We start from the raw sequence: 27,261 nt of genomic DNA, 5'->3' as shown, positions 1-27,261 counted from the left end.
ATTGATCGCTACTTAGCTGGAATGACCACACATGATCAGTTTCTTCATATCGGGTGCGAAAATAGGCTGATCCTAGAACGATATGCTGACATGTCGAATATTCCTATCCGATCAATTGTCGCACAAATAAATCGGTCACGGTCACGGTTTTCGAACAACAACGCGGTGGTACCCACACCTTCGATCTTCAATTTAGTTGTCATCACGTGCGTTTCAGTTTGTGCGCGCCAATCGTCTGTGAAAGAGAGCATCACATTCTCTCAGTAGTGCTCTCCTGAAAACCACGCGTTCAAGTTCAAAACCGTTCCACAAACACCAAGCGTCTCCTCATCAACAAGTTGTGGCGTCGCTCACAGAGAGAAAGAGCGGGCGCCGCAATGAGAGAGCCTTTCAACCAGGATCGATTATTGTACCGGCCGTCAAACTCACTGCACTGATAGTCTAGCTAGTAGTAGTCCGGTACTCGTCGCGAAAAGTTTGCAAGATACTTCGCTCCTCCTCGCAGCTGCGCTTGTGAGAAATTATTTTTCATTATTTATCAACTAGTTTGAAACATTAACACAGACATCGAGGGCACATTCCTTGCAATTAAAACATATTTCATGTCGGAAAGAACCGGTCGGCCAGACTGAGTCTGTCTCGTTTTGGAAAATAGAATAAGGATTGATTAATCTCGTTAATGCGGTTCGTTCTTTGTGTTCGCCCCAAGTGAAGTTATTTTGAACTGTGAAGATTAAGGGCGATAGCGAGTGACGCCTGTAGAAAGCAGCGAGCGGCGAGGAGCGGTGCAGACCACATTATAGTATACATCAGAAGAACGACCAGTGATAAGAACGGACGGACTCAAATATAGAGAGTTCCTATCGATCGGGGAACTGTAGTCCTCGTGAAGCTTCCAGACAGTGAAAAACATCCTCTTTTGGTTCAGTTGTGCGTGCTGCATTCCGTCCACTGATCTGTTATCAATAAATCGCGCGATTCCCTGATAATAAATTAGCAGTGGACATTGCTAAATCCGCTCGTCAGTTTCCATAGCAACACGAATAGGTGGTGTGGTCTCGGTTCAAAATCCGCCCTGTTGGCCAATTTGTTTTGTTTATGTTGTGCTTAGCCGAAAATAGACTAGATATTGGTAAACTGCACTAGAGGTGGCCGGCAACAAGCTGCATCGATGCAATTTTGTTGCTGCTGGTGAAAAGCGCCGCGACTCGACAAGAGAGAAAGTATTGCGAGACGCGACCGACAAACACCGCTTTTTTGCTCGGAGCAATGAGCGGAGACGAGTCGAAAAAGGATGTCTCACAGGTGGAGAATGGGACCGTGCAGCAGCAGCAAAATGGGGTGGCAAAGATGCACATGCAGTCGGTGCCGGGGGACCTGAAGCAGATCGTGCTCGATGGACTGGAGAAGAAGGGCGACCGAGGTGTCTGGTTGTGGTGAGTACTGGTCGAATACATAGTAGGCGATGGAAGGAAGTAGCAGTCGCGCACATGTTCACTTGGTCAAGCAAGCGTTTAGTTTAGCAGCCGAGCAACCGCAGCGATTTTATTTTTTTTCGTTTAGTACAAAGCGTGTCTTTTCGGTGGAAAATCACGGGAACGGGACAGGGGAAGAAACCAGAACGGCGAAAGTGTAAATTTAGAACGGAAAGTGGCGTGCTGAAGAAATTAGTGTGAGAAAACGCGTGAGTGAATGGGTTTTTGGCGAGAGGTGCATGACGTGGTGGGGCGGGTGCGATACGGTCGGGGAACCCCAGTAATCGACCCAAACCGGTGGGAGCAACATTGCGCCTGGTTGACGATGTGTTCGTGGTGCACAAGGTCATGGTTTAATTATATTTTTTTGATTTTTTTATGTCGTCTACCAACTGTCCCGTTCCACGGGGAAGAATTTCTAATTGACTGCAGCTTAAACCGTGATTTTTTGATACGTGCATTTTGACTGTTTATAACGAAACGGACCATATATTTTTTTATTTTGACTTTGTCATGCAACTTTTAAGGGCATTTTTTGATTACCAAACGTTTCTAGTCAATGTGTTCGAAGCCTCCAACTGAGTTTTGAAATGTATGAAAGAAAAGTAAACAAACATTCGTTTCTGTTTATTCGCTTCATCTCGCCGAAAGTTTGTGAAACGTGGTTGTCGTCCTGCCAGTTGTTACGTTGTTGTGGTGCGCGTTTGCTCACTAAAAATACAATTGAATGATTGCTCAAATTCGGACAACAAATCATATATGTACTTCTGGAAGTGAATACACCTCTATGTAACTGATAATAAAACTGTTTACGTTACCGAGGATTATTGCAATTCGTCATCTGAATTTTAATGAGCCAACAATGCGAAAAGATTACGGGCAAGTGCGAAGAAGGTTAGCAGGCAACTACACGTCTGCACAGTGGTTTAACAGTCTGTTTTCATGCTCTTAATTAATAGCACCATAAAAACCTGGATTTAAAGTGATGACGTCTTCAGTAAAGTTGAAGGACATTAGACTGTTGCAAAACTTGAATTTTTCGCTCCACAGTACTTAAACGGTTCCGAATCGGGCCCAAATTAGCCTCGCAAAATTTGAACTAATTTATGTGAGAAACTGACTTGGCACTAGGGTTGTAGTGTCGGTAATACCGATACCGGTTTTACCCAAGGGGTATTCAACTCTGTACACCGTAACCTGTACCGAAAGCTGCATCAAGCGCTGTGCCGAACTGTACCAATCAAGGTTTCAATATCTCATGAGTGTGGCAACCCTAAAGTTATAATGACTTTTTGAGATTGCGTTTACATTTTCAATTTATTTGATGGTTTATGGCAAACATTAAGCTTCATTCTCATTTGAACGAGTGGGCGGGCAGTGGAAGAGGAATTGGAAGTAATCCAACCCATAGGGTGTTCTAGCAAATTTGATCCATACAAAAGAAACGTGTGTAGAATCGATAGTTTAACCTGATTGATGGTTGACGGAATTTCATCCAACTGCCTGTTAAATGCTCCCCAACAAAATCAAAACCAGAATTGAACCCCACCCTAGAAGCAACATCCTTGAATCAGTTCGTTTGATTGTATCGCTGATTATGATGTCTCCTACCATCACCCAATCACACACGTTCAAGCTTAACAAGTTCACGATCTTATGTAGTTGTGTGCCTTCCGCCATGTACAACTAATGAAAACCAATGACGCTTCACTGCAGATCAGTCATACTTCGGAAATGGTTTGTGATCAAGATAAGCTTCGCATATGCAGTTCTACTACAGACACGACCCTCTGGTTGTTGATGCTCATCTGCATAGCCCATTGGCTCTTGTCGAACAGCAAGTTGCTTAGTGTCGTCATGTGGGAACCGTTGACCCCTCCAAAACCCCCTCTGCCGCGAATTAAACTTTAAAGATTGAGCGAGGCCTTACTGGTCTTACAAGAACTGTTCGGAAGGCAAACTAGTTCAACCCAAGGATGATGACAGAGATGCATCTGCAAAATGACCGGAGCGTTGATGATGGGTATGTGCTTGATGTTCAACTCACGGAATGGAATGGATTGTAATTGCAATGGTCTGTTCCTATTAATCCTATACTATTGCGCTAAGGCAGCCGTACATAGGTCCAGATCCAGTCCATACCCAATTGAAACCAATGACTGGCAAGAATATCTGAGGAAAAACACAGGAGAAAACGAGAAATTTCCATCACGGAAGACCCTTGGCAAGACCGGAGGAGTTGAACCTGCAAGACACCCCATCCCCTTTATTCTTTAGTCTGCATAACAAACTTGTAAAAACAATAATCCTCAACCGCCACAATTACGGCGTCGTTCAGAGGCCTTTCGTTTACACCGTATCGTCCAACTTACGGATCAGTTTGGCAGCATTTTTTTCTTCTTAAAATTAAATTCTTTTTGAATATAGGGTACAGCGCTACTTCGTCGTAATCGCCCATTTCCGTTCTATCGAGCTGAAAAGATCAATAATATCAATGATTTCACCGTATGCAAATCAATAATAGGTTTGTTCAGATGTGTTATTTCATTAGCTACCGTATGCGTGATAATGTTTGCACCATTAAGCAATGTCAAACTTAAAAAAATTCTCAAAAATTTCGTTTTCGAATTTTTTTATTTATCCAAAGGGTGGATGTATCTCAGAGTCTTAAACTATGTTAATCATCGATCGAGTTTCCACTTGCTGCAATTACGGCCTCCAAACGCTTCCGGAATGCACGGCAGGTTCTAATAATGTAGTTTGGATCCATCTCCATGTACGGGTCAGTGTTTGTCTGAGGCTTGCTTTACTCGGGTGGCGTTTAGAATAGGCTTTGGTCTTAAAGACGCGCCATATTGAGTAGTCCAGCGGATTAGGATCGGGGCTGGATGGCGGCCACATATCCTTCGCCCAGAACGGAAGATGTTCCTGCAACCACTTCTGAGTGCGGTACGAGGTGTGGCACGGAGCCCCATCTTGTTGAAATACAACTTTGGTTTCGCACCGTACTGTTCTTTGATCTACGAAAGAACATACTTACTTAAAATCCCGATGTAGACCTCCGTGTTGACCTTGTCGCCTTCTGGAATGAACACCGGGTCCATTTTTTTTGCCATCGGAAGCCACCAATCCAAACACCATAACGCTAGCAGGATGCTTGGTCAGATACACGTTCTTGTGCTCGTCGGCCACGTCTTTTACCGGAAGAGAACTAATATACCGGTTGGTTCTGGAATTTGATACGGGATCGACGGTAAACTTGCTCTCGTCGGTGAACAGGATTACCGGATTTTTTCGCTTAAGGAAGTTCAAGATTTTCTTGCATCGATCGACTCGTAGCTCCCGGATGCGGTTGGTAATCATGTGAGTTTTTTTTTCCGTGCCCTCGACTTCGCCGGCTAATCTTCCTTTACGATTGCAAATCCTTATTGAACGCACTGGATTCACCCGAATCTTCCTTTTGATAGCAGCGATAACCCTCGGAACCCGAAATGACCTCGGACGACCTGTGGCCACCTTCGCGGATAGTTGTCCTTTCCTTTCTCGGTCTAAAACCCTTTTGACGGTCCACCGGAACACTCCCACGGCGATTGAAATGTCTTTTTGCGACATTTGCTCGTGGGACAAATCACGAATACGCTGCCACTTCGTCATGGTGCAACTGTCAAACTAAGTAAATCATTTTCTTTTATACACAGCCTACTACGGTATGAGCTATAGGTTACGTGCATGCAAAGAAAACCAAGGCATTGTATGCACAAGTGAAACGGGAACCTTATTTGTACGATGGTGCAAACATTATCACGCATACGGTACAACATAAATCCTATTAGAGCGCAATGTATGAATATTTACGCGCTTTGTTCTCAAAACAAAAGAAGCGCTCCTAGCGCATCCTCTTTTTCAACGTTTATCCGTAGGACGAAGAAAATCTAATGGCGTTTCAATGGGTTAGGACGGTTAGGACGAATTTAGAATCAAGAAGCAATATCAAATCCAACGGTACGTATGGAAAGGTGAATAAATTTAGAAGTCATCTTTGACAGAAATATTCCATTTTTTGTTCAAACCCGTTCAAAAAGAGAGGTAAAGCGGGGGTTGTGCTTAGTAGGACGCAAATTAGATCAAAAACCCTATTGCTATTTCTCGATTTTTTCATTAAGCTTACATGAAATGCTCTCATAGTGAACTTTCCTTTGGATCGAGCTTAGGATTCTGAAGTTCACAACCAAAAGTTGTTGCAGAAGTTCAGAAAAACGTGACCCATATAAATTTGGGCTGAAATCAAGTTTATCTCAGGAAAAAACATCTGAAACTTTCACTCTTTGAACACTTTGTGGGAATTTCTCGGGGAATTTGCTTTCAGCTCAGGACTTCAAAATTTTCGGACGTTTTTTACATTTGATCTTACTCAAAACAGTTAAGATCCATATTTATTCAATTAGAGTAAATTTTATTCACTTTGTTAAATTAATGCTACTCAGTTTTTGACATTTAGCAAACAAATACGAAACTGAGTCAAAGTTACTCACTTTAGAGTGAAATCAGACGACCGTGCCGATGGATGACGAAAGATCTTCGCTCGTTGAAAAGAACTAAGGCTCTGAACCATTTGGTGGATTATTTTAACTTTTCGTTAAAATTTGACACATGGAAAGTTATCGATAAACCCTGCTATCCGAGCGTGGTTCCTTCTGACAGACAAGAAGTTAAATTTTGACATCCTTGGCGAAAACCGGTCGATCAACAGCACAGGGATTTTCGAACATAGAAAATAACATTCGAAATGTCACTTTTAACCACGAGTTAAATTTAACTCGGCAAATGGTTCACAGCCTAAAAAGCCTGCTCTCAGAAGATTTACTAAATTCCGCACACTGCCGCTGAAATGCTACTAAAGGGTGATACGGTCAAAATTTGGTCAAGGGAAAACGCGTGTAAATCGGTGAAATCGTTTATTTAAAAAATCAAATTAAATTTCTTTTTCAAGTTCAATTAGTATAAAATTTAGGAAAAATATTCAGTTAGGCTTCCGCTTTTCCAAATCCGAATTGCCGGGCCTTACGCTTGACCCCTGCCATCAGATTTTGTACAGCAACCTTGTCCACCTTCTTCGCCGCAGAAAGCCAGTTTGCCTTGAACTGCTGCTCGACCTTAGCAGTTTTTTGGTCTTCTTTAGGTTCCGCTTGACAATAGCCCAGTATTTCTCAATTGGGCGGAGCTCTGGCGTGTTGGGAGGGTTCTTGTCCTTGGGAACCACCTGCACGTTGTTGGCGGCGTACCACTCCATGGCCTTTTTACCGTAATGGCAAGATGCCAAATCCGGCCAAAACAGTACGGAACAACCGTGTTTCTTCAGGAAAGGCAGCAGACGTTTATTCAAACACTCTTTCACGTAAATTTCTTGGTTGACAGTCCCGGAAGCTATGAAAATGCTGCTTTTCAAGCCACAGGTACAGATGGCTTGCCAAACCAGATATTTCTTTGCGAACTTTGACAGTTTCATGTGCTTGAAAACATCTGCTACCTTTCCCCTTCCTTTTGCCGTATAAAACTCCTGTCCCGGAAGCTGCTTGTAGTCGGCTTTGACGTAGGTTTCGTCGTCCATTACCACGCAGTCAAACTTCGTCAGCATCGTCGTGTACAGCCTCCGGAATCGCGCTTTGGCCGTCGTATTTTGTTTATCATCGCGATTTGGAGTCACTACCTTCTTGTAAGTCGATAGTCCGGCTCGTTTTTTGGCTCGATGCACGGTTGTAGACGATACACCCAGCTTATTTGCGGCATCTCGGAGAGAGAGGTTAGGGTTTCGCTTGAAACTACCGGCAACTCTCTTTTTCGTCTCAGCGGCTTCCGGTTTTCGATTTCCCCCCGATCCAGACTTCCTGGCTGTCGACAAACGTTCCCCAAACACTTTAATTACATTTGTAACGGTTGATTTGGCAACTTTTAGCGATTTTGCCAACTTTGCGTGCGAGTAGCTCGGATTTTCGCGATGCACGAGCAAAATTTTGATACGCTGCTCTTCTTGCTTGGACGGCATTTTGACAACTGAAGAGTGAATTCCAAAATCAAAATAGGAGCAACATTCTACACACACACACCTTCAAAATGAGGGGTGTTCAGGTTTTTTAAATGCAAAATTGAAAGAAATACGTCAAGTTGATATTGACCAAATTTTGACCGTATCACCCTTTATGTCAGACTCAACCACGAGTATAAGGGGCTAATTCGTCTCTGTTTTCAACGCTATCAAAGGAGAATTCAACGGCGGCTAAAATCACACCCGAAATCCTTCTGGAACTTCGTGAATGAGCAACGCAGGGAAGCCGGCTTACCCTCTTCCATGATTTTTAATGGTGAAACTGCTGGCAATCAACAAGACATTTGCAACCTGTTCTCAGCCAAATTTGCTAGTGTGTTTGAAGACGAGCAACTCCCCGCTAATCTCATTACTTCCGCGGCCAGTAATGTTCCTGTGGTAAACTAAACGCTCAGCGTTGTCGACGCCACTACAGATACGATTTCTAGAGCAGCATCTAAACTTAAGACTTCAGCTAAGGCTGGACCCGATGGTGTTCCGTCGATTATTCACTTGTCTTTTAAATCCACTGCGCTGCATATTCCAGCTCTCTCTTTCCAGCGGCATCTTTCCGTCTTGCTGGAAGACTGCGGATATGTTTCTTGTTCATTAAAAGAGAAGCAAACGCGACGTAAACAACTACCGGGGAATCACGTCGCTGAGTGCTGTATCAAAAGTTTTTGAATTGGTTGTCATAGAGTCCCTAAATGCGCATTGCAAGCAATATCTAAGTATAGATCAACACGGATTCATAACTGGGCGTTCCACAACTACGAATCTGCTGTGCCTAACGTCTTACATGACAGACAGTTTGACCCAAACGGGCGTTATTTACACAAATCTTACGGCAGCCTTCGATAAGATGAACTACGAAATTGCGATCGCTAAGCTTGATAGGCTAGGGATCGGTGGAAATCTTTTGAGATGGTTTCGTTCATACCTCACGGAGCGCCAACTCACAGTAACTTTGGGTACTTGTCGCTCAGGAAGCTTCTGCGCAAAGTCCGGTATACCTCAGGGCAGCCATCTGGGACCTTTGGTATTTCTCCTTTACTTCGACGACGTTCACCATGTTATCTATCACAGGGCCACGATTATCGTTTGCAGACGATCTGAAAGTTTCTCTGCGCATCCGCTCACTCGCCGACTGCTTACTTACTTACTTAAGGGTCCTGTGCACCACCAGCGGTGCAAAGGGCCAACGTGAAAGACTTCCATCCTGGGCGGCTGCTCGCTTTTGCCTTGACCTGGGCCCAGGTAAGATTCCTATCGACTTGCTTAATTTCCTTATTGAGGCTCCGCCGCCATGAACCCCTGGGTCTGCCTCTGCTGCGATGTCCTGCCGGATTCCAATCCAGCGCTTGCTTGCAGATTTCGTTTCCGCCCCGTCGAAGTGTGTGGCCGACCCACTTCCACTTTCGCTCTCGAATTTCTGTTGCTATCGGCTTCTGATGACATCGACGATGGAGCTCGACATTCGAGATCCAATTGTGAGGCCACCAGGCACGAATTATATACCGCAGGCATCGGTTAATGAAGACCTGCAGCTTTTGAGTGTTCTCCGCTGATACACACCACGTCTCGCTGGCGTATAACAACACAGATTTCACGTTCGAGTTGAAAATTCGGATTTTGGTGCGTTGACTTATCTGGTTGGATCTCCATAAGTTTCGTAAACTCGCAAAGGCAGCCCTAGCCTTCTTGATTCGTGCACCTATGTCGCTCTTGGTCCCGCCGTCCGACGCTATTTGGCTGCCAAGATATTGGAAACTTTTGAACTTCTCCACTGCTTGCCCCGCTACCGTAAAGTTGGAAGGGTTGCCCGTGTTGATATCCAACGATTTGGTCTTGTTGACGTCGATGGTGAGACCCGGCGCAGAGTAGCGTTCGGCTAGGTCATTGAGCTTACTCTGTATATCAGAGCGCCGTTGTGCTAGTAGAGCAACATCATCAGCCAAATCGAAGTCGTTGAGATGCGGGTGATAGGCTGCCAAAGCAGCCCACGGTTCGGTACACGGTCAATTGCACCTACCATGATCTCGTCGATTACGATGAGAAACAGTAGCGGTGATAGTATACATCCTTGTCTCACACCAGCGACTACCCGGATAGGGTCGGACAAGGCTCCGTTATGCAGAACTCTGCACGTGAAAGCCTCATAATGCGCTTCGATGAGGTTGACGATTTTATCCGGGACTCCCTTGCGGCTCAGAGCGCGCCACAGATTCTCGTGATTGAGACGGTCGAAAGCTTTTTCGTAGTCAATGAAGATCTTCCGGCACGGAATCCTACCTGCTGCCGTCGGAGAGGATTCAGGATAACTTTACATAGAACTTTGAGAACAATACACAGTAACATGATGCCTCGCCAATTGTCGCACACAGTCAGATCCCTCTTCTTTGGGACCTTCACTAAGATGCCCTGCATCCAGTCGGCCGGAAAAGTCGCGGTGTCCCAGATATTACAGAATAGTTGATGCAACATTTGTGCGGATAGCATGGGGTCAGCTTTGAGCATCTCTGCTGATATGCGATCGAGCCCTGGAGCCTTGTTGGATTTCATGCTTCGGATAGCTGCTTCAATCTCCTGCAGTGATGGGGCCTCGGAATTGACGCGAGTGATGCGCCGCACCCGAGGCGAATCATGCCGAGATGTTGATGGCTGGTTGGCGAAACTTGTATTTCGTCTAATACTTGCAGACTCAGTGTGGTGTTGAGTACTTGGCACTGATGAAGTCTGCAAGTAGTAGACGAAATACGCTTATCTGTCAAAAGATAAGCAATTATAACGGAATTTAAAGGAAATAAACTAACACACTCAAAGCTCTTCATAAAGGGATTCCGAGGTTCGACAGATTTAAAGGATTAGACATTTACTGCTTGAAATCGCTTTCGCAGTCTGGAGCTCAAACTACAATAATGGGGCCGAGCGAATTGAATCTGTGCAACGACGTTTTCTTCCCTTCGTGCTCCGTAAGCTGCCTTGGAGATACCCACTTCGTCTTCCAAGCTACGAGAATCGCTGCCAATTGATCAATGTCGAGCCCTTACGTATCCGAAGAGATGTTAACAGAGAATTAAAAGTCGCCAATACTCTGCAAGGAAGAATCGAAGCAATTCTACAACAAGTGAACATTGATGTTCAACCTCGATCACTACGCAACAGTATTATGCTAAGCCTTCCACTTCTTTGAACTAATTATAGCTTAGGGAGCGCTATTTACGGCTTGACACGGAATATGCTTCGCCGAAGATTCTCTGCCTTTTTTTTATACAGGGGGGAATCTGCTCACAGACACCTGAGAAGGAACTCAGGGTGTGGGGATGGGAGAATTTCACTCCCGACCCACTAAACCTTACCCTGTGCGCTTGGCCCTTGACCTCCCCGGAACCGCCCGAAGGCATTACTTCGTGGGAGGGGCCGCTGTAGCGCTATGGCGCCTCTCTAGCAATACTCTAACGATCTGGTCGGGCAGTAGGTAACTGCTGCTCGGCTCGCCACTGTCGTTGTAATACCGAAACTATGTGGGTGACCGCAGTCACCACCGCGCTCCAGTTCTCGGTGGTACCACATATCCTATGAACGATGTTATCCGGACTGGTATCCGCTCCGCATATCGCTCGATACTGGCTCGAAACGTGGACAGGCAAACACGTCGTGTTCGGCGGTCTCCTCGACACCAGCACAAGTGGGGCAGATGGGAGTACTTGCATGTCCCAACCTATGCAGGTAGCTCCTAAAGCAGCCATGGCCTGACAGGAACTGTGTCAGGTGGAAGTTTACTTTCCCATGGCGCCTGTTGACCCAGCTTGATACGGAAGGTATCAAGCGGTAAGTCCACCTCCCCTTTGTGGAGTTTTCCCACTCCGATTGCCATCTCGCGGTCGACACAACTCGCGCGTTGTTGCGCACCCCTCGAACGGTCCTCGCGTCATAGCACGCCACATCCTCCTTAATGATAAGGCTGATTGGCATCATCCCTGCTATGACACAGACGGCCTCTCTCGAGATAGTGCGGTATGCACTGGCCACCCTTAAGCACATTAGCCTGTGTGTACTCTCTAATTTCTGCCTGCGACAGTCAATATCCAGTACCGCAGCCCACGCAGGGCCGCCGTATCTGAGGATAGATACTACGACCCCAGCGAGGAGCCTGCGCTTACTGGCATTCACTGCCGAGCTGTTTGACATCATACGGGATAATGCCCCCACAGTCATAGACGCTCTCTTGCAGGCGTACTCAACGTGGCAGCCGAAGCTGAGCTTACCGTCGAGCATGACCCCCAAAAGTTTTAGAGAGCGCACAGACCTAATTGTGCTTCCGCCGACTGTCAACGTCGCATGCTGTACTGACATGCGATTGTTGACTACGACCACTTCCGTCTTGTGATGGGCGATGGGCGAGCTCCAGTTTCCAAGCCTGACGTAGTGGGCCGCTGTCAGCTCTACCTCCTCGAGGGATTCCCCGCAGACTACCAGCGTGACATCGTCGGCAAAACGTACAATTTTCACGCCTACCGGGAATTTTATCCTCAACAGTCCATCGTACATGACGTTCCATAACACCGGGCCCAGGATGGAGCCTTGTGGCACACCTGTGGTGACTCTAGCGCATTTTTCGCCATCTTCTGTGTCGTACGTCAACACACGATTCTGGAAGTAGCTTTCCAGAATCTTATACAGCCCTCCGGGAATTTGGAGCTGGTGTAGCGAGCGGGCTATCACCCCCCAGCACGCGCTGTTGAACGCGTTCTTCACGTCTAAGGTTAGCACCGCGCAGTAGCGAATGCCCCTTCGTTTCCGATGGACCACCTCTGCCGTCTGGATGACGTCGCGGATGGCGTCCACCGTGGATCTGCCCTTTCGGAACCCGTACTGGCTGCTTGACAGGCCGTCTACACCTTCGGTGTAGGCCGACAGCCTGTTGAGGATGACCCTCTCAAGCAGTTTCCCAGTGGTGTCCAGCAAACAGATGGGTCTGTATGCTGACGGGTCCCCAGGGGGTTTTCCTGGCTTCGGAAGCAGCACCAGCTTCTGCCGCTTCCACGCGTCTGGGAAGACGCCTACGTCCAGACAAGTCTGAAAAACAGAACGGAACATGTCTGGATTTTCCGCAACGGCCGCCCTCAAAGCCACAACCGGCATCCCATCTGGGCCCGGGGCCTTGCCCACCACCAGCGACCTGGCAATACCGCCAAGTTCACTGTTCGTCACTCTAGACACTTCTCCCTGATCCGCGCCTGGGATCCGCGGCCAGGAGTCTACGTCCCTACGCGGGAACAGGAACCCAACGATCGGAGCCAGTACCGCTGGTGATCTCTCCGGGGGTGCCGTCACGCCGCGGGTCTTTGCCATGACCACTTTGTAAGCATCCCCCATGGGTTCGTGTTGGCGCTTTGGCATAGGCTGTCAAAGCACGCGCGCTTGCGTCTGGCGATCTCTTTATTGAGGGCTGCCTTAGCCGCTCGGAGAGCGACGCGGCGTTCCTCCCGAGATTCAGTCGTACGAGCTCTTTGCATCCTCCTTCTCGCCTGGAGGCAAGACGCCCTGAGGATAGCAATCGACTCGCTCCACCAGTACACCGGTCTATGGCCATGCCTGGGATAGGCTCTCCTAGGCATGGTTGTATCGCACGCCCTTGTCAGTGCTGCTACCAGTTCTTCCCCCGTCAGATCCGGGGTTATTCGCTCCCGCCTCAGTGCTTCGCCGAAGACCTCCTCTAGCCTCGAGCGCAGGAAGAATTTCCTCCTGCCACTCGCCTCTCACCTGGCCCCACACTGTACCGAATCGCCTGATGTTCACTATGAGTGTAACCCTCATCGACCCTCCAGTGTAGGTTGCCCTCCAAACTCGGGCTGCAGTATGTCACGTCGATGACGGATTCTGCACCATTCCTTCTGTAGGTACTGACCGAGCCGGTGTTGGATAGTACAACGTCCAGCTTGGCCATTGCCTCCAGTAGGATGCATCCTCTCTGGTTGGTGTGGTGGCTACCCCACTCTACCGCCCATGCGTTAAAGTCGCCCGTAATGACCACCGGTCTTAGGCCGACAAGTACCGCAGTCAGTCTGTCCAGCATCTGCGAGAATTGCTCGATAGACCACCTGGGCGGAGCATAGCAGCTACTTAAGTATACTCTATTAACCCTGGCGATCACGAATCCCTCGCTCGAGTTGGGCACGACTTCTTTCTCTGCCTGACCGAAGGCGCTTGACGCCCCACAGCTAAGTGTAAAATTTAAGACTTATACATTTTTAGTAACTTGACTATGCTATCCTTGTTATTTTCGTTTGTAACTGTAGTATATGTAGTCTGTATAATTTGTATTTTTTTACAACACATCATTGGGACTATTTCTAGTCTGTTGATGCTAACATAACAAATAAACAAATTAAATTTAGGATTTAATAAAGAAGAATTAAATTATTACTATTAAACGCTTTGAAAACTTCAAGTAGACGATCTAGGATTGTTCACACATTTGCTCTTGTCGCCAAATTGAACTTATAAATAAGCAAAGAAAATTTTCGCACTAATGCGATTTCGTAAAACCTACGTGACTTTCACATAATTTTCACCAGTATGATGCTTCAACTCGACCAGTCAATCCAGTTGAATTCATTACCATACCATTGCACTGTGGTCCAGGAAGCAAAATTAGGTGGAATAAATTAATAACTCGAAAAATATTAGAGATAGCGTATTGACGTCTTCTAAACATTTTCTTGTGAGCTTTATTCGCGTTGGTTGCAAAAGTGTCCTAAACGCCAAATTCTACCAGCAACGTAATTTGGCCTCTAACTTTTTTGTTTCAATAGATAGAGAAACTAAATACTGTACAAAGTTGTGAATTATATAAAATTAGAAAACTTTCTTGAACATCGTTTTTGTTTATCTCTTCTATATTTGGAGATATAAGCCATTTAAAAAAACAAAAGCCAAAAATCAGTTTTTCTGTCATATTTTTTTTAAATATCACTTTTTCGGCCTACTATGTTCAGAACGATTATAGTTAATTTTAAAATACATATTTGCTCCAAAGACACTATACCAGTACAAGTCTCCTGTCAAAAGTTATCGTCAGTTTTGTAGTCTTTTAGCTCAAATTTTCAAGCGTAATATTTCAAAATGGCGCAAGTACAACCGATAGTGATACATATCACTTTAAAAAGCATATCAAGAAGTATATTTTAGCAACTTTTGGTGAAGGTAATTTTTGATTTTTTTAAATAAATGCACTTTGAAAATAGGGGTTTTTATTCCATAAATCTACATTGTTCGGACTTCTTTCGAGTATTAAAGAACCAGATGATACACTATTTTGTGAATACATTTATATAATATATAGCATATAATCTTCAAAATAGCATAAGAAATGGAACCCAAGCAAGACTGCTAATGCCCTTAACATAAACAAGAATATTATTTATAGGTATGCGTATTTCATACACAAACAGACGAATTTGAAAATTTTAATCAATCATTCACTGCGGTATGAGTGAAAGCAAGCGTTGATTTTTGAGACGCTGAATTGTTCATTTCAAAACGTTGCAAAATGAGAAAAGGTATTTTTTTTCAAGTGCTTTCATTATATTAACTCAGATTTTATTTATCAGCGATTCGTTTGGCCGATCTTACCCTTCTTCTCATGAACGGAGATAAGGTAAAAGATTTATTGGAATTTGTAAAGAAAAAGTTTTCTGGAGAAGAGCTGGACGTAAGTTTGGTGCAAAGGAAGCTTACCCTGGTGATGCTGAAGTTTCAGAAACTTTGGCGAGCAGCTGGAAGGAAACGTGAACGATTTTTGAAGATCAATGACGCTTGGCTTGGAGGAGAATTTATTGTCGATGTCCTTTCGCCCTCAAAATCATTCGTTGGTCGTCCTTCTAAGCCGTTCAAAGATGCACACAGAAAATCAAAGAAAAGCAGGGTTCAATCTCTTCTTAATCAATTTTCGGCAGAAGAAATTTCGTTTGCTGCAGAAACATCTGTAGCCTCCGCAGGGTTTCGTAAAGCCGGCAAATTGATAGGAAAAATAGCACGAAACCCCGAGACGGCAATCGAGCTACAGCGTTCAGCAGATCGATCAAAACACGGATTCGAAGCTCTTACAGCAGAGGAAGCTCTTGCATTCTTATGCAAAAACGAGTTTTCAAAGGCTCAGTACATGAACATCCGGCAGATGAATATAAGCAAGAGCGTGGACATGTACCCAGCTTATAACAAATTGGTTGAAGCTAAGAAACTATGCTATCCTTCAGGTATGTTAAACATAGAGTCAATAATATTGAATTATACCTATATAATGATATATTAGGTCTCCCTATCCATTCATCTGTTGCTGAAGTGCCTTTACAGGAACTTGTGGAGCACACCACGAAACGGCTTTTTGCAAGCGTGATGAGCAGAGCGACGTCCCAAAAGGTGGTACCATACGACGATTATACACTTATCTACAAATGGGGTTGTGATGGGAGCAGCAACCATGCTAGATATAAACAATGTTTTTTCGAGGAGGACGAGGATGAAGAGTTACAGGAATACAGCGATTCCTATATATTCGCGTTTTCATTAGTTCCTTTAAGGTTAACTGGACATCGTGAAGCAGAAGAAACCCAAGAAATTGTTTGGAATAATGATCTGCCATCGTCAATTTCGCTTTGCAGACCGATAAAATTGATATTTGCAAAAGAGTCAACCGAGTTGACAAAACGGGAGGTTTCGCTTATGAATACGCAAATACAAAATTTGATGAATGTGGAAGTAATGTTGGAGAACCGATCTGTTTGTGTAAAACCCCAAATGATGTTCACAATGCTGGATACAAAAGTCGTAAATGATTTAACCGGAACGAACTCTCAATCATGCTACATTTGTGGAAGGTCTGGAAAATGTTTGAACGATTCCAGAAGCGATCCAGATTCTGATGATCCAGCCAAGTACAAATTCGGGTTTTCTCCTCTGCATGCATATATTAGAACGATGGAAATGGTTCTGAAAGTGTCGTATATACTGGCCCTTGATAAACCTACATGGCGTGTAAGCAAGGCAAATGAAGCGGTGAAAGCTAGAGAAATCGAAATTCGAAGCAAGATACGTGCGGAATTAGGTACGTATGGTTAGCAATTTGCAACATTATATTTTTGTTTTTGAAGATATAAGATTTTACCAGATTTTGTCCTTTTTAACAGGATTACGCATCAGTGAGCCTATGCCTGGTGGCGGAAATTCTAATGACGGAAATACCGCCCGGAAGTTTTCCGTGAATGGAAAGCTGCAGCAAAAATTACCGGTCTCAATGAAAATCTGTTGGAGCGATTTCATATTCTGCTTACTGTAATTAACTGTAAGTCGAAGATTAATTATAATTCTTTTGAAATTTATGCTGAAGAGACTAGAGCTTTATACCAGAAATTATACGGTTGGTATGCATTGTCTCCAACAGTGCAAAAATTGCTAGTCCATGGGGCTGGCATTATTAAATACACGGTACTTCCGATTGAAATGTGCAGCGAAGAGGTTCAGGAGACGAGGAATAAATGCATCCGGAGATATCGCGAGCTCCACTCCCGAAAATTCAACAGAACGGTTAAAATTACGGATGTATTCAACAGATTGCTTTTATCATCAGATCCTGTGATTTCATTAAGCAATAGAGCATCTTTGTCTTTGAACAATCCTGCACTACCAGATAAAGCCAAGCAGTTAATTTTTGAAAACTAGCTTTATTTTTTATGTATTTTTTGTTTTTGGTTTAGTCAGTAGCATATAACTAGTTGTAAATATAAATATTTACTGTAAATCATCCATCTGGTTCTTTAATACTCGAAAGAAGTCCGAACAATGTAGATTTATGGAATAAAAACCCCTATTTTCAAAGTGCATTTATTTAAAAAAATCAAAAATTACCTTCACCAAAAGTTGCTAAAATGTACTTCTTGATATGCTTTTTAAAGTGATATGTATCACTATCGGTTGTACTTGCGCCATTTTGAAATATTACGCTTGAAAATTTGAGCTAAAAGACTACAAAACTGACGATAACTTTTGACAGGAGACTTGTACTGGTATAGTGTCTTTGGAGCAAATATGTATTTTAAAATTAACTATAATCGTTCTGAACATACACACTTAATTTTTTCTACCGAGCTCGGCTGTGCAAATCTCGGCAAAATAAGTTTCACTGAGATCTCAGCAAAAGTGACATTTGATTGCTGAGTCTCGGATAATGCTTAGCTGAATCTCAGCAAACAAATGAAATGTTTGCTGATATCTCAGTAAAACTTTTTTTGCCGAGATTTGCACAGCCGATCTCGGTAGAAAAATCTAAGTGTGTAGTAGGCCAAAAAAGTGATATTTAAATAAAATATGACAGAAAATCTGATTTTCGGCTTTTGTTTTTTTAAATGGCTTATATCTCCAAATATAAAAGAGAAAGACAAAAACGATGTTGAAAAAAGTTTTCTAGTTTTTTATAGTTCACAACTTTGTAGAACATTTAATTTCTCTATCTATTGAAATAAAAAAGTTAGAAGCCAAATTACGTTGCTGGTAGAATTTGGCGTTTAGGACACTTTTGCAACCAACGCGAATAAAGCTCACAAGAAAATGTTTAGAAGACGTCAATACGCTATCTCTAATATTTTTCGAGTTATTAATTTATTCCACCTAATTTTGCTTCCTGGACCACTGTGCATTGCATATTAAGTTTAGCAAGTAATTCGTACTTTTAGGAAGTTGCGTGAATTTTCAGGTGAAATTTACGTTTCTCGTTGGTTCAGTGTACTATTTTTGGTGGTGTATACACCCAAACGGAAAATGTAAGATTCTATTTCAGATTTGCATAAAAAACATGCAGACTTTGTAATGTTTCACCGCATTTAGTTAAGGTTTCCATATTCGTTCTAGCAAAAAACTTGTTTGTACGCTACAGTCCATTGTAAGAACTGACATTACATCTGTTGGAAGAAAGCATGCAGTGGATGTTAGAGATCCACCCTTACATTTGAAGTTCATGCCATCGAACCCGACCATCGCTAGTGGTTGGACCAAGTGAATCAAAATCTAGTAAGTGTGGGACGCTCAAGACACTGAAACTGGAGGCAACCAGTCACCAATCGAATTAGTTGGCGCAACATTCGAAAGCAGGTCTTGAAATCTTGAAGGACGTTGGACTAGTCAAAGAAGAAGAAGCAGAATAATTAGATCCGTTAAAAATGACCTATGGAACGATCGCATGACCGAATCACTGCGAACCGCAATCAACAACCCTTGTAGTACTAGTAGTGGCATGTTACGCTTATCAGTGCCGTCCACTTTACTATTATTACGTATTATTGTCATTCATTGATAGTGAGTAGTGTACCTATGTGAATAGATTATACAGACTAGCCATTCGACCAGTAATGAGCTTAGCTTTCTCTTTTGTGGAGAGCCATGAATGTAGTGTAATTGACCGTTCGATACAGAACTAGAACAACGGTTAACGACTGACGACTGGACGATAATGATAATGACAGCAACTTAAACCCGGTAGGTACTTACATTATACTGTGCTCATCTGTATACTGTAAACTACAGAGAGGTACCGTTGTTTGCGGATTGAGTTTTAGTCGGTAGTATTTTTTTCTGGATTCCTTGATGCCTGGATTTCTATCATAAAGATACCATTTGTGGTCAGTATTCCTACTACCATATTGCCTATAATCCCATATCAGTCTCATTTGGAAAAAGTAGGCATTGAGAAAATGGCAGTTGAAATTAAGAAGTGCAATTTCTATGTAAATATTAAACAAATCATAGTAAATTAATCGGTAATTTTGTCAAGTTCAAATCAGTTGCAATGATGTACGCATGTATTGTTATACATACCTGCGAAAAATATGGCAATTCGAAAAGCAGAACTTTAACTTGACCTTTGAATGATCGAATTTCAGGATGGGACTGATGCGATTACTTTGCTTGATGGAACAAACTGACTTGAATTTGTTTTCACATTTTCACATTTCCTATGATCGAAGTCCGTAGTTTTATCACGTAATATGAAAGTAGATGCCAATTGCTAGTGGATACCGTTATTATCTTAAAATTGACGAACATCCATACTGCCCTGTGCGGCATAACAGTCCCATTAGCATTTTTGGCGATTATGAGTTATACATTGGAATCGATTGTCAAGTACCATCACTTTACAATGTACACGAAAAAATCCTACTTTGTTCAGAAAATGTCGCGAAAAATAACAAAACTATGTTGTCCCATCCATAAGAGCCCATGGAGAAAAAAATCTTCGACAGCGTTTTTCTCAGCTTGCTGTTTTAACGAATGGGACAACTATGCTGAAAAGGGCAGCATATGGCAGCTGTGAAAATCCGCCGATATTAATTATGGGCAAATCACCCACGACGCAGCTAATCAATGTCCAACTTACCCGTGCAGCAGCTTGAACCCAAAATGACCTTTCACCAACTGTCAGGAAATGTGTATGAAAAGTCATGACCTACCTAGTTATTATCCATCTCATAGCAGCTAGGAATTGGGAAAAAGGAATAGTGGCTAAAGCTCCATCCGCTCATAACGATACCTCTCTGTAGGTAAACAACATTCTAATTGAATAAACCGTCAATGCCAGGATGACAGTTTACAATGCGTCGCCAGTAGGTGTGTAGTAAAACGATAAACTTCCCGGTTGGTATCTACTTTCCTTCCAATCATGAACATTGTAACAAGATTGCATTGGATGTGCTGATACGGCCAAGTGATTAACTAATAAGGAACCATGCAAACTATCTAATTATCTCACGCACCCAGCAAAACGTGGCATGATCACGCTACCCAAAGTGACCATCAAACGGCCATACTAAACATACCTACCTGTACTGTGTGTCTAATTGTTTCCCATATAAACATCGAGATAATCCAACCAAGCCGCATCACTCATCGCAGTCAGTGTCACATATACTGCGCATGTTCGCATATCAGTCCCATACGAAAAAGTAGGCATTGAGCAAATGGCAGTCGAAGTTACGAAGTGCAATTCCCATGTTAATATTTGAAAAATCATACTACATTTATTGGTAATTTATTTAAGCTAAAATCAGTTGTAATGAAGTTTGCATGTTTTGTTATATCAGTGAAAAATATGACAATTCGAAAAGCAGAACTATGGACAATTGAATTTCAGGATGGAACTGCGATGTTGTTTTCGCATTTATCATGATCAAAGTCCGTAGTTTTATCACATAATATGAAAGTAGATGCCAATTGATAGTGGATAGCGTTATTAACTTAAACGTGACGACAATCCATATGGGACTGATATGCGATTATAGGCAGTTTAGCAGCACTTGATTAGTATTGCCAATTCAGAGAAAAAAAAAATAGCATTTGACGTCAGATGATCATCTTTCATAGCATGCTGTGGCTGTCAGTTGCGTCGAATTATGCAAGTTCTCCCAATCATTGAACCTTCACTGAGTTCGTCAGGCGGATAGGCTTTCTGTAAATATGCGAGTGATTTGCCATTTTTCTGCATTCCTGTCATCTGGTATTGCCAATGGCAACGGGCTGACGCAAACATGCTCGACCTCGCATTTATCCTAAACCAGTTTCTGGTCGTTATCGTTTATGCACATGAAGTATCTTTCGAGACGGAGATTAACGAAACATTATGTTCGCTCACACCACAGGGTTCTCTTCATCCTCTGCCTGACGCCGAACATCCTCAATGGCTTCCACGTGTCGTCGTACGTCTTCCTGGGCCAGATGCCAGACAACTACTACTGTGTCGTGCCGGATCTGCTGCAGCGAGGATGGACCCATGACGAAATCCGGAACATTTCCACCGTTGGGTAATTCCCTGCGCCTTACATTCGAGTTTGAGTTAATAAACGTGTGATTTCAATTTCAGTGGCGTCGCAACGAATGGCACGTGCTCGATTCTCAACTGGGATTACGACCGGCTGGCGGAGATGGACTATCAGGATGCGCTGGCGTACGTCGGCGGTAAACCTCAACCCGGCGAGGTGTCCTGCTTGGGTACAGCCGGTTTCCAAATGCACTATCAACAGGAACCGGGGGCTTCGATCGTTCCCGAGTGGGATCTGATTTGCGAGCGGACAGCCCTGCGGTCGACCGTTCAAGTGGCACTATCGGTGGGGAAATTCTTCGGAGCTTCAACGTTCGGAATCCTGTCGGATAAGTACGGCCGCAAGAGCAGCTTCACCATAGCTGCTCTGCTCTATGTGGTGGCCAGTTTGTTGACCACGTTCTCGCCGGTATATATTCTTCTGCTGCTGGGACGAATTGGATTGGGGGCGTCTGCCTCCGGGGTGTTCTATCCGGCCTTCGCAATGCGTAAGTACGATGAAGATTCTTGCGCGATGCATTGCCACTTACATTTCAATATTGACAGTAACGGAAAACATCGGAACGCGGCATCGATCGTGGATGAGCATTGCGTTCAACTTCTCCTACCCGATCGGTACGCTGATTCTGGCACTGGCCGCTTACTACCTTCATTCGTGGCGGGACCTATCGCTGGCTCTGACGATTCCGTCTTTCTTTCTGGCCATTCATCTCTAGTGAGTATACGCGAGCTGGAATCGAGGGGTTTCAATGTCAATCTAAACCCCCTTCTTCCCGATTCATTGCAGCTTCCTGGTGGAATCACCCCGTTGGCTTCTGAGTAAAGGCCGGGAACGTCGCGCCTATCGGATGGTATTCGGCCGACGGGCCCCCGAGGAGCTTTGTAACAGCGAGAAGGAACTTAGCCCGGAAGAGCTGGCCGCAGCCGTTGCCAAGGACATTGAACCACCGAAGGTATCCTTGCTCGTACGGTTCAAGCAATCATTCAGCGAGTTTGGAAAACTCTACGGAACGGCTGCTATCTGCCGACGGGCACTGATCTGCCACTTTGTGTGGTGTGTCACTTCGCTCTGCTATTACGTGACCGCTCTCAACGCCGACAACTTTGCGGCCAATCGGAATGTCTACGTGGCCACCACCGGTTCGGTAGACATTCTGGCGTACATTATCTCGATGATCGTGCTCGCATACTACGGCCGCAGGAGTACATCGTTCTGCTTCTTCATGTACGCGGGAATCTGTCTGCTGGCAATGCTCGGAATATCCAAAGAAAACACAACCCTTCTGGTTACGCTGGCCATGCTGGGTCGCCTAGGCATTACGGCCGTGTATGCCGTACTCACGCTCCACACGGCGGAGCTATTCCCTACGGAAATCCGAAATACAGCCCTCGGAATCTGCTCGACAATGGCGCACGTCGGATCGATTGCTGCTCCCTACATCGTGGACCTGCTTGGCCAACTAGCCTGGTGGATTCCAACGACGATCTGCGGCATCACGATTCTCCTCGCCGGCATCCTCACCCTTCTGCATCCGGAAACGAAAGACGCGGCCCTCAAAGATCACGTCAAACAGGAAGCGGACCTAACCGACGACCGGGAACCGATGAAGCAGTAGGGTGGGTGATATTCGTTTCGTGCCAAATTAGAAATTAAGATCCATACAATTATATCGAAACCAGTTCAAAAAACATTAGGCATTTGAAGCAAGAGGCTGGATGAAATTCGTTCGTCGAGCCACCGGCGATAGAAGCCCACATCGGTGTAGACCCCGGGCGAAGCCGGAGCTCCACAACCCGCTCCATACGAGATGATTCCGCGTAGCGTGTATGGTCTTACCTCGCCATTATCCCGAAAAGATCGTCGTATCCTTCGCCGGCACACCAGCCCGCTTCCGGAATCTCCCTGTCGATATAAGACAATGCAAATATATAGTTTAGCTCGTAAGTACGATTCGGATCACCTACCCTACAAGAATCGGTAATGCCGATCGCGCAAAACATTCCAGAATTAGGTGCGACCGGAGCCACAACGGGTCCCAGCATTTGCACGCACCGGTCGAAGCTCAGCGGCCGCACCGGTCCGTACTGCAGCCTATCGCTGACGGCACCGTAGAAGGAAGCCGATCCGTAACCAAAAATGTGACACTCCTCTCCGATAGCCGCCTCACCGACTTCGTTGTTTAGCATACCGAAACTGTTGCTGTTACTAGGGTTATTCGATGGCGATGGTAATAAAAGGGTATTGGATACCATCTTGTCAAGCAGTGGAAGAGAATATGAATCCTTCTGGTCGGTTGCACTGCTGAGCCGAAGCAGCGCGATATCGCCGCCCAGAGTGACTCTGTTGAGGACGAAGAAAAGAAAGCCTTATTGTTCGTATCCGGATTGGAAAACTTACGCGTTGTAATCCGGATGGCTGAACACTTGTCGAACCCGATACAAAGTGGATTTATTCCCGGTGCTTAGGGGGAGTCCACCTAGGAGGGCGTACATCTCGGTATCTTTGATGCTGAAATTAAAATCAAAATTCAACTAAAATACCTACTACCCAATTCATATGATGGTACCTCCCGACGGTGCAATGGTTGGCCGTTAGGATCCAGCCTGCTCCCAGGTAGGTTCCACCGCAAAAGTGCATCAGCGTTCCATTGGCTAGCATCCGTTGTAGGGAAACGGCGAAACGGAACTGGTGCGAGTCCCGTGGTGGGGCTCCGTTCACAATCGGATGACTGAGGGCGTTTTTAACGGTTGAAGTTATAATAAGGATCCAGAGGATCAGCAGCGGTGAACTACCGACGGAATGGACCATATTTGACGAGGTGAGTGCGACGAACGATTGACTACCCTACTGGTGTATGAATGGTGGGTAGTTTATTGCTGCATTCGGTGCGACAACCCAACTCCAAATAACGTTCTTGCAACGGCTGATTAAACAAAGCTGTAAGTTGTCGAAGGTGAATATGTCTTACGCAATACCCTACAGATGTTTTCTCAGAGGTTTCCTAATGTTCACTATGGTCGAGATGGGTGACGAAATTAATTCAAACTTGCAATTGTTTTTACTCTTGCAAGCCCTATTTTTTCGGATATATTTTGACCAAATTAACCATGACTTAGATCGACTATGCCCTAAAAGCATTAGAAAAAGACATATTTCTTATCATAATCTGTAACAATAATTTACTGATAAAAATAGTTGCGACATGTCTGTTACAAGATCCGTTATTCTAAGAGCATCTCCACCGCTGTTCTCGTTCTCATTCATGAAACGACACCTCGAATCGGTCTCTAGTTTAGTTTAGAAACCAGATAAAACCTGATTCCCCAGCGCTGGGTTACAAAAATTATAGCAACTCTAATTGCCTCCGCGGGTTGTCAACAGGGACTTTTTGTTTCTTATCACGAGGTTTTGTTTTGTTTTGCTCTTTTTTTCCCTTGATTTGTTTTACGTGCTACCGACGCCAGGGATGCAGCTCCCACACCTGGACCCTACCTATCGACCCATCAACTCATGAACCGGGGACCAACGGTTTTACTTCCCTTTTGAAGGGCTAGGCATTGGTTGTCAGGATAAGTTCATTTGTTTACATCATGGCTTCACCAGAGCAAGCACGGCGCGGTTCAAGCCTGCACGCTCGAAACGAAAATCCCGGTCTATGCGCTTCTGGCAGTTTTCAGAGTGCCCCGGAAGAATGTAAATCTAATAAGAAGTCCAATTTAATCAAAAAGTTCCTTGTTTGGCAAGCAATCTGCAGTTGTGGGCTGAAAAAGTTTCCTTACTTCTGGGATGAACCAGCAAATTCACCAGGAGGAGTGCCTACGGAAGAGACCTATATAGAGTTACCTATATGCTATTGTCTTTTCTGGAGCAGCATGAGATGGATTGCCTATACTCAAATTCCACTACAGTGGTACAGCGAAAAATAGCGTCACAGTGGTTTCCAAGGAGACGAGAAATACTGGTCAATTTTGAAGCACATACTGAAGAAAAAGGGCGGAACTGCTGTTGTAGTATTTGAAAAAATGGAAGCCAGTACTCTGTGATGTCGATACCGGTGAAAACACCAGTCTAATCGGGTACGCTAACCTGATTGAGCTAACTGGTAATCGAAATACAGCACTACAGTCGTCATCATTCCGCTTACAAATGTCGTTTTCGTTTTTGCGGTGTAGCTGCACCGGTGCTACACTGCCGAACACCGAAAAAAATTAGGGTGTAGCTATCGGTTGCACCTTTGTTTACAAAGAAGTGATGATGAACTGTCAATTACTCGCACTTATTGCTGCTTACACTACACCGGTGTAGTGTAGTAAAAACGAAAACGACAAAAGCTGTGATGGAAACCCCAACAGTGTGCTGGGCAGTGATGTCATTTCACCCAAATGTGGCTCTAGCGTACGTATATTTTGCCTCCTCTGAGGATGTATGTATTGCAACTCATGCGAGCAAATCACCTCGTTAACGGTAAGAACATGGCAAGCCAAGTGTGAGAGAGTGCTTATTGAGAACTTCTGTGGTGAAAACTAAAATCACTCTCTCTCTCTAGAGAAATGAATTTAATGTGCTGTCGAGTTCACTCACCTAAAAGCTCTCGAGGGTTTATCTCTCTAGAAACTTCACTGCAGAGCCCACGCTCCAGTGCATAGGTTTGAGCGCTGTTGAAGCATTATTTTGCCGAGTATTTTGCTACAAGCATATTAAGCATAAAATGGACCTACTACATATGAGACACAAACCAATCCCCATCACAGATGGTCATTCTCTAAACAGGGCTGATAGGACCAGGAACTGTAATTAATAATAACTGCAATTTCATAAGAACTAAAGTTGTAAATACGCATCTGTGTCACTTGGTAAGTCATACACTTAAACCACATAAATACAAGAATAAAGATCATTTTAAGTCAAGTAAGTCACTACATATGAGCAGTGTTGAGAAAATATCAAAAAATCAAATCTCACCAACGCCCAAGATCACACTTGATTTTCGTAGACAAAAATCAACAAGCAAAAAACTGCGGTTGATTTTGCAAGCTGTAATATCGCAGCTCGGTATATCAAGCTAACAAAACTCACCAACTGCAAATCTCACCAAACGTGGTGAGATTGAGTTTAATGTCCCTTCGCGTCTGCCATCGGTGAAGATTAAAAAGAGATAGCAAACTATGCTTTCTCTTCCTAAGAAAACGATGTCCAATGTAATCATTTTTGCATCGAGTCAACTCTCAGCTTGATTTTTGCATGCTGTGAATAGTCTCGCAATATCAAAGAAGCTTGTAAAATCAATATCAAGCATGATATTTTGTTCCAATATCACGCGTGATATTGCGAGCGCATGAGATTGATTTGTTTAGGCCGCTACCATACTGAGAGCGAAGAGGCACGCGAATCGTGAAATCGAATGTTAGGAATAATATCAATAATAGGAGTTATTTGGTATAGAACGCTAAGCGCGCCTCTTCGCTCCCACTATGGTAGCGGCCTTAAGGCCCACGCATATTAGATCCGAATCGGACGCGTTGCGGCAAAGCGACAGTTAAATCTATTGAAAAATTAACAGGTTGCTTAGATGTTCCATGTTGGCTTCAATCAGCTAGACTAGATCATTTCCAAGTATCACAAATGAATTATGAAGGCTAGTTTGATGCATTTTACAGAAGTATAACGAGAAGATGAATTGAATTGGTAACGACTACAAGGTTTGAACAATCCAATATCGAATGGAACATTGACACGGAGCGTCAAATCATTCACAATTGCACTTTCTCTATATCCAGAGGACCAACCAGGTCTCCCACTCCAGTGTTCTCTGGAGTGAGCTTCTGTGAGTTCACTG

General features: G+C 44.3%; 2 protein-coding genes across 2 annotated transcripts; one reads left to right on the top strand and one right to left on the bottom strand.

The window, feature by feature from the left end:
* The first annotated feature begins 1,243 nt into the window (after window positions 1-1,243).
* On the top strand, window positions 1,244-23,040 carry LOC135696932 (organic cation transporter protein). The gene is made up of 5 exons (XM_065216475.1): window positions 1,244-1,436; window positions 21,246-21,407; window positions 21,467-21,912; window positions 21,971-22,139; window positions 22,212-23,040. Exons 1-5 carry the CDS (start codon window positions 1,270-1,272, stop codon window positions 23,038-23,040), a joined length of 1,773 nt encoding a protein of 590 aa, XP_065072547.1. The 5' UTR covers window positions 1,244-1,269.
* A 65-nt stretch (window positions 23,041-23,105) lies between these two features.
* Window positions 23,106-24,252, bottom strand: LOC135696950 (chymotrypsin A-like). Its single transcript, XM_065216505.1, has 4 exons — window positions 23,992-24,252; window positions 23,823-23,933; window positions 23,390-23,765; window positions 23,106-23,327 (listed from the first exon to the last, which is right to left on the bottom strand). Exons 1-4 carry the CDS (start codon window positions 24,231-24,233, stop codon window positions 23,106-23,108), a joined length of 951 nt encoding a protein of 316 aa, XP_065072577.1. The 5' UTR covers window positions 24,234-24,252.
* Between the last annotated feature and the right edge of the window lie 3,009 nt (window positions 24,253-27,261).

Source organism: Ochlerotatus camptorhynchus, unplaced genomic scaffold (assembly GCF_037179485.1).
Source record: "Ochlerotatus camptorhynchus isolate MF236.1 unplaced genomic scaffold, CSIRO-AGI_Acam_v1.1 ptg000063l, whole genome shotgun sequence".
NCBI classification, from domain to species: Eukaryota; Metazoa; Arthropoda; class Insecta; order Diptera; family Culicidae; genus Ochlerotatus; species Ochlerotatus camptorhynchus.
Note: the sequence above shows the minus strand (reverse complement) of the source record. Positions and strands in the feature narration are given on the sequence as shown.